Source organism: Toxorhynchites rutilus, chromosome 3, assembly GCF_029784135.1.
Source record: "Toxorhynchites rutilus septentrionalis strain SRP chromosome 3, ASM2978413v1, whole genome shotgun sequence".
NCBI lineage: Eukaryota > Metazoa > Arthropoda > Insecta > Diptera > Culicidae > Toxorhynchites > Toxorhynchites rutilus.
Window position 1 is genome coordinate 263,823,678 of NC_073746.1, and position 7,947 is coordinate 263,831,624.

Here is a 7,947-nt window from a genome sequence, read left to right on the forward strand (position 1 = left end):
AAAACTTGCAAAAAAAACACTAACAAAAACAATATTTAGAAAAAAAAGAAAAATAACACCTATTTTTAAATATCTCAATAGCCTTTTTATTACCTGCGTTTGTGACTTAAAGTCATAGCGATGATTTTGATTAGAATGATGTGGATAAATCTCAACTATTTTAAGAATTCACGTAGTCCGATTATAGAGATAATTTCAAATAATAAAATTCATGGTAAAAAACTTTTTAAAAGTATCTAATCTCGAGATATTTCAAATTCAAATTCACAACTCTTTTTCTCTCTCGTCACTACTCAGCAAATCGTGGAAATTGTCGATAACATAATGTAAATCGACAAATGCGACCATGTAGGCACCGTTTCGATTATCCAGGAGCTCGCATAAAAGGCACGCAGGAATTAAGCTACACAAAAATCATTTGGAACCGCTTGAATAACGTTGGATACAAAACAACTTGATATATGGCTGCCATATGAGAGAATGCAGAAAATCCCAGGAACCGAATTTTAAACTTTCTATACTCGCGCATAAGTCTGACAGACCGACAATCAATGAGGTGGCTGAATAAAATGATTTTTAAAACTGAATGGAGTTAAAGAAAAAATATTTTCTGACGTTCTTTCATTCTATTATATCCTTTTCTTTAAGTACCAATAAAACCTAAAAATACGCAATAGTAATAATACTGAGACACGCATAGTCTGTGAGCACAGTAAAACCTCTTTTTGTGCGTTTTTTTATGCGAATTTTTTGTGCGGTATTTGAAAAAACATGAAGTCATCGGTCATTTATGTTTCTATTATTTAAATGTATTTCATCGCTTTACATAGGGACTGTGTCAGCTAATTCCCATTCTCATGTTTTGTTTTGTTTGTTTTAAGGTGTCAGTAGGAGTGTCACGGCGAGCCCCTCGACGCAGCCGTTACGGAACGACCGGATGGTAACGAACGCAAGACGGACAGGTCTGACAATCAGTCTGTCAGAGCCTGAGTTATAGTCATTATTAAACCACACAATTGAAAACGCTGAGTGAGTTGAACAAGTTTAGTTTTGCTATATTTTCGTTCTGAAAAAAATTAAGTAGATTTCACGCCGATCGCTGATTGCATCGTGCCGCTGCAGAAGAGTTGTAAAACCTGTGAAAGAATAAAGAAAAATCCTAAAGTAGTGGTAGAAAACTCGTGGTCAATAACGGAGAGGAACCATAACCTAGATTTAAACTGAAGGAGGATACCAAGGTTGTAGGTTAAAATTCATTACACCTATTCTATTATGTAAAATTATTTGTTTAAAATTTGCAGCTAAAAGCATGAATAAAAATTGAGCTATTTGGACTTGGTCTCCCTACAAAATCTTTTAGAATCGTGTGGTCAAGATGGAAAATGATGGGACCTCCGGCCGTAGCTGCCGCTTATGTGATCAACCAGATTCAGCCAATTCGATGGTAGCCTGTGACGCTTGCAGTTTCTGGTACCACTTCGGCTGCATGGGCGTTGGTGCTAGTGTATCAGAACGTGCCTGGATCTGCCCCCAATGCCAAGCTGGAGATAATAATGCATCAGTTGCTAATGCTGTTGGCGGCACTGAGGGCCAACCAGACGCTATTGAGAACCGATCCATCAAGGAACCCGGAAGTAAGACATCCAAGAAGTGTAAGAAGACCGCAAACAGTCGAAATCGATCACGACACGATAGTGTAGTGTCCAGCAGTCGCTCGGTGGTGTTCGTAGAGCAACTGGAGCTACTGAAGGAGCATGAGAATCTTCAGGAGGAAGAGCTAAAGCAAAAGGAGGAGTTAGAACGCAGTGAATTCGAGGAAAAACAACGGCAGCTTGACGAGCGACGACTTCGGCAAGAAGAAGAAGCGAACTTGAGAGAGAAACAGTTAGCAAAGCGTAAAGCTCTACAAGAGAAACGGTCACAACTAAAGCGATCATTGGGAAAGCGACAGGAGCTGTTGCGGCAGCAGGCAGAGCAGAGCGAGAGAGGATCAACGATTTCGGGATCAGGAATTTCGAGAGTATTCGAGGGAAGTAAGGTGCAACGATGGTTGAAGGACAACTGCAGATCCCAGGAAGGTGTGACCAAAGACCCCTCGGTAAAAGGGGCAATTCCAAAGGTACCACCACAACCTAGTCTCCCACCGACTCCGTTCGATGACGGAAATCCAACTCCAAAACCCCTCCGCAAGCACGACCAGCACTACAGGCTTCGCTAAGCAACGGGAATCTACCAAATATTTTTCCAGCATCACGGCCGCCGGCACCAGCTCCGGTGAGTGATAGAAATCAACCGAATCCTTTTCCAGCATCACAGCCATCGGCATCAGATCCGGTGACTGATAGAAATCAACCGAATCTTTCTCCAGCATAACCTTTGCCCGACGTGTCTGAATTTCCACCAGAAGTTCCCTTGTAAAACCTGGAAGGGCTGCAATGTAGAAGGATTTCGGGAGAAACACCACACTCTTTTGCATCCACCGGCAGTCAACCCGGTACCCGGTCCGTGAACATTGACGATCGAGACATTCCTCCGTATTTCCGCATTCTTCCGGTGGTTCTGCACAAGAACGACAAGCAACGGCTCGTCTTTGCGTTCATCGACGAGGGATCGTCGTCGACTCTCTTGGATCGTTCTGTAGCTGATTTGCTCGAAATTGACGGTCCAGTTGAACCGTTGACACTGCAATGGACCGGGAATGTCACACGCAAGGAAAACAGCTCCAAACGTGTACAGTTGACGATTTGTGGAAAAAATAAGACGCAGAAACATCAACTACGCAATGTTCGTACGGTGGATCAACTCCTGCTTCCGAAGCAACCGTTATCGTACCGGGCACTGAGTGAAAAGTATCCTCATCTTCAGGACTTACCCATCGACGATTATCACTTGGTGGAACCGAAGCTGCTTATCGGGTTGGATAATTTGACACTCGGGATCCCGCTGAAAATAAGGGAAGGAGAGCAAAATGAACCAATTGCTGCGAAACGCAGATTAGGTTGGACGATATACGGCACTGGGCCGGCTCATACACCGTCGACTTTTTCGATAAACTTCCATGTTTCCGCTATTTCGGATCCCGATCGTGAGATGAATGAGCAGCTAGACGAATTTTTCATTCTGGAAAAAACCGGAGCCGAACCCCCGTTCGACATTCCGGAATCGGAAATGGACCAAAGAGCGCGACGATTGCTGGAGGAAACTACTCGTCGAGTGATAGACAGGTTTGAAACCGGACTACTTTGGAGGTGGGACATCGTAGAATTTCCGGACAGCTATCCCATGGCCGTACGTAGACTTCAAGCATTAGAGCGCAAGCTGGATAAAGATCCTACATTGAAAGAACGGGTACATGAACAGCTGAACGAATACGTGGTGAAAGGTTACTGTCATCGTGACACATCAGAGGAACTAGCCGCTACGGACAAGAGGCGCGTCTGGTATTTACCTTTGGGTATCGTCGTCAACCCAAGAAAACCCAACAAGGTGCGATTGGTATGGGACGCTGCAGCACAAGTCGATGGAGTTTCGTTCAACTCGGCTTTGCTGAAGGGACCAGACATGCTCACGCCACTCATTGCTGTGCTAAGCCATTTCCGCGAACACAAGATTGCCGTTAGCGGAGACACTAAAGAAATGTTCCTCCGCATGTTGATTTGCCCCAGAGACCGTCAATCGCAGCGTTTCCTATGGCGGAAAATTTCTAGCGAAGCTCTTCAGATCTTCATTCTCGATGTGGCCACCTTCGGGTCAACCTGTTCCCCAAGTTCGGCTCAATTTGTAAAAAATCGGAACGCGAAGGATTATATGGATGAATTCCCACGGGCTGCGACGGCGATCATTAAGTACCACTAACGTAGTGGTCGACTATTTAGATAGTTTCGCGACTGTTGAAGAAGCCATCGAGATTATCCTTCACGCCCGGGATGGATTTGAAATCCGAAACTTCCTGTCGAATTCGAAACGAGTGCTAGCAGCCATTGAAGATGCGTCGCCGGACGATGTGAACGAGCTCGGCCTATCGAGAGCGGAAAAAACCCGAATCAGTGTTGAGCATGCGATGGGACCCACATGACGATGTCTTTTCATACGCAGTGTCGCCTAGAGAGGAGATCATGAAGATTATGGATCCTGCACACGTACCAACCAAGCGAGAGATGTTGAAGCTTGTGATGAGCTTGTTCGATCCTCTCGGGTTCATTACATTCTTCCTCATTCACGGACGGATCTTGATCCAGGAAGTGTGGGCGGCTGGACTCGATTGGGATACTCCAATCAATGACCGAATTCTTCGAAAATGAGGACTTTGGATGAGCGAATTTCCTTCGCTGAATAGACTTCGAATTCCACGCAGCTACTTTCGACATACGATGGATGAACCTAAACAGCTCCATGTATTCGTGACGCCAGCAAGGAAGCCTATGCTTGTGTGGCCTATATAACTGCGACCGGACCGGAAGGAATCGAAGTTGCATTGGTTGCCGCAAAGAGTAAAGTTGCTCCTATAAAGGTACTATCAGTTCCACGGCTGGAACTCAAAGCTGCGGTATTGGGAACTCGTCTCGCTGAATCGGTCATCTCGTCACATTCGTGCCACATCAACCGGAAGTTCTTCTGGTCGGACTCGCAAACGGTCAAAACCCTGCAGATCCGGCTACAAAGTGGGGATCTGGACCGAATTTCGATATGGGCAACCTATGGTTTCGGGGACCTTCGTTCCTGTACAGAACGGAAGACGAGTGGCCGGAAAATCGTCGGTTCACCACGGCAACCGAAATAACGAATGCACAGCATGCCCAATGGCAAACTCCGAAGTCTCTCATCGACGTTACTCGCTTCAGTAAGTGGGAAAGGCTCCAACGGACACAAGCGTACGTGATCCGTTTCATCGAAAATCTTAATCGCTCACGGAAAGGAGAACGCCCTCTACACGGCGTATTATCACAAAAGAAACTGGAACAAGCTGAGAAACTACTGTGGAGGCAGGCTCAAATTGAGTTTTACGCAGCAGAGAGACGAACCTTGCTGGAAAACCAAAAGTATGCGCAGGCGCAGCATAATCTGGTATCTAAGACGAGCATTATCTACAAGCTGAGGCCGTATTTAGACGAGGATGGACTACTTCGGATGCGGGGGAGAATCGGAGCTGCGTGGTACGCTCCATACGAAGCTAAGTACCCGGTAATCTTACCAGATACCCACCTAATAACTTCTCTCCTTACAGACTGGTTCCACCGCCGCTACCACCACGCCAATCACGAGACGGTCGTCAATGAAATGAGACAGCGATATGAAATACCTAGGCTTCGGGCGCTGGTCAAACGTGTCGTGAAAAGTTGCTACATCTGTCAACTGGCAAAGGTCACTCCTTGTCCACCTCCGATGGCGCCGTTGCCGAAGCAAAGATTGACTCCGTACGTGAGACCGTTTTCATACGTTGGAGTCGACTATTTCGGACCCCTTCTCGTCAAAGTAGGCCGATCGGAAGTAAAACGCTGGGTCGCGTTATTTACATGTATGACGGTGAGGGCGATACACCTAGAAGTGGTGCATAGCCTGTCCAGCGAGTCCTGCGTGATGGCGGTTAGACGATTCATCGCTCGGCGGGGCGCTCCCGTCGAAATTTTTAGCGACAACGGGACTTGCTTCGTGGGTGCGAACAAAAAACTGCAACAAGAGATACGATCGATGAACGACACATTAGCTACAACGTTCACCAACGCAAACACACATTGGAGTTTCAACCCCCCCGCTGCGCCTCATATGGGTGGGGTCTGGGAACGCCTAGTTCGTTCGGTGAAACAAGCTATCGGAACGATCCTCGACGCCCCACGTAAACCCAACGATGAAACATTGGCAACAATTCTTGTGGATGCCGAGTCGATGATCAACTCACGGCCTCTAACTTACGTGCCACTGGAAACCGCTGATGAAGAGTCGTTGACCCCAAACCACTTCTTACTAGGGAGTTCATCGGGCGTGAAACAAACCCAGTCGGAACCGGTAGACTACCGGACGAATCTTCGGAGCAGTTGGTCTCTTGCGCAGCATATCACGGATACGATGTGGAAGAGGTGGAGCAAAGAGTATCTGCCAGTCATCAGAAGGCAAGGAAAATGGTTCGGCAATGTTCGAGATATTCACGAGAGCGACTTGGTACTGATGGTGGGAGACGCGGTGCGAAACCAGTATGTGAGAGCGAGAGTTGAGAAGTTCAGAGGACGCGATGGACGAGTCCGTCAAGCCCAAGTGCGTACAGCTACCGCAGTCTACAAACGGCCAGTCGTTAGATTGGCATTACTCGACGTGGGATTGGACGGTGAAGCCGTCAAAGAATCTACATAACCTGCAGTTTTGCTATATTTTCGTTCTGGAAAAAATTAAGTAGATTTCACGCCGATCGCTGATTGCATCGTGCCGCTGCAGAAGAGTTGTAAAACCTGTGAAAGAAAAGAGAAAAATCCTAAAGTAGTGGTAGAAAACTCGTGGTCAATAACGGAGAGGAACCATAACCTAGATTTAAACTGAAGGAGGATACCAAGATTGTAGGTTAAAATTCATTCCACCTATTATATTATGTAAAATTATTTGTTTAAAATTTGCAGCTAAAAGCATGAATAAAAATTGAGCTATTTGGACTTGGTCTCCCTACAAGGAGCTTATTGAAAGGAGTAAAGAGTTGATGTTATGATTTGCGCAAGTGAGTAGGCCGCTTTTTATAGTGAAAAAAGGAAATCGAATGTTGATCGCAAATGGATTCATTAGGATTTGGGTTATTTTCTTAAGGAATTTTTTTCTATGCGGTTCCTATCCACCGCATGAAAAAGTGTTTTTCAAATTGTGTAGCGAACACTTTTTTTCGAAATGCGGTGAGCCTGCAAAAATAATAACCAGGATTATCGGCAGGATGTGTTTTTGGTGAGATCTGTGTAGGCGGGTATATGTGGAGGGATCTTCTACTTCGAGCTCCTTTCCTGCGCCAAAATTCTCAATTCGGTCCTGTACTGTCGAAAATTGAACCGTCCGTGGGAAGCAATCGTCAAAAAGAGGCCAGCTTTGGTCAAAATAAGAGAAAATATTTTTTTATTGGTTCATGCGATAGAGATCAAGTTCAATATCTCAAGTTGTACTAAGCTTGAGCTTGAGCTTGAGCTTGGGTAGACTGTACAATTCGTAGTTGCTCTCCGTGATTGACCTGAACCAACCAAATTGCACAAAGAACACACAGAATGGCGCTTGGGACTAGCAAATCATTCTTGTTGTGTAATTTTCGGTGATTCGAGCTTTAAATGGTCAATAACGACGCCGGCCACGTCCTTACAGTCACCAGGGGAAGGGAAGGAATGTTAGTATGATATTAGCCGCTGAAGGCCAGAAGGGTCGCCTCTATAGCGTGGTTCCCTAGCGAATATCACGGAAGGGATAGTTGTTAGTGGGCAAAGGTAATAATCAGGACTCACCAAGGTAAGTGATGCGATTATGTAAACGTGAACTATCAACGACGAAACGAATTCCGAAAACTCAAACTCATGTTTCACAACATTCATCAATTATTAATCGCGCGTATTTTTATCGAACTCCAATCGAGACGGCAGAAAATCGTTCTTGGGAAACCTGACAAGGTAATCCGGAAAACTTCTTTAAAATTTATCAGACCGGTAGTATACTTAGTTATTTATCGTGCCTACTCTTTATCGTCTCTATTCTTTATCTTTATTCTTCTGAAATAATCGAACCAGTGATATATTTTGTTATTTATTGTACCCACTCTTTATGAAACTCAATCGTGGCGGCAGAAAATTGTCGGAAAATATCCTTTAAAATTAATCGGACCGGTGATAAATGTTTCGTTATTTATCTTGCCTACTCTTCATAAAACTCCAATCGCGACGGCGCACAGTGAGAGTGTTCTGGAAAAAGGCGGTCAAAAATCTTTTCTCGTCATCC

The 7,947-nt window shown here is 45.3% G+C and overlaps 1 protein-coding gene across 1 annotated transcript; it reads left to right on the plus strand.

Annotated features, from left to right (window-relative positions):
- The first annotated feature begins 4,686 nt into the window (after positions 1 to 4,686).
- On the plus strand, positions 4,687 to 6,345 carry LOC129774182 (uncharacterized). Its single transcript, XM_055777883.1, has one exon. The coding sequence runs from the start codon at positions 4,687 to 4,689 to the stop codon at positions 6,343 to 6,345; it is 1,659 nt and encodes a 552-aa protein (XP_055633858.1).
- The last annotated feature ends 1,602 nt before the right edge of the window (positions 6,346 to 7,947 follow it).

Excerpts from the sequence above, each read along its gene's own strand:
- LOC129774182 (XM_055777883.1), top strand. The coding sequence starts at position 4,687 with ATGGGCAACCTATGGTTTCGGGGACCTTCGTTCCTGTACAGAACGGAA.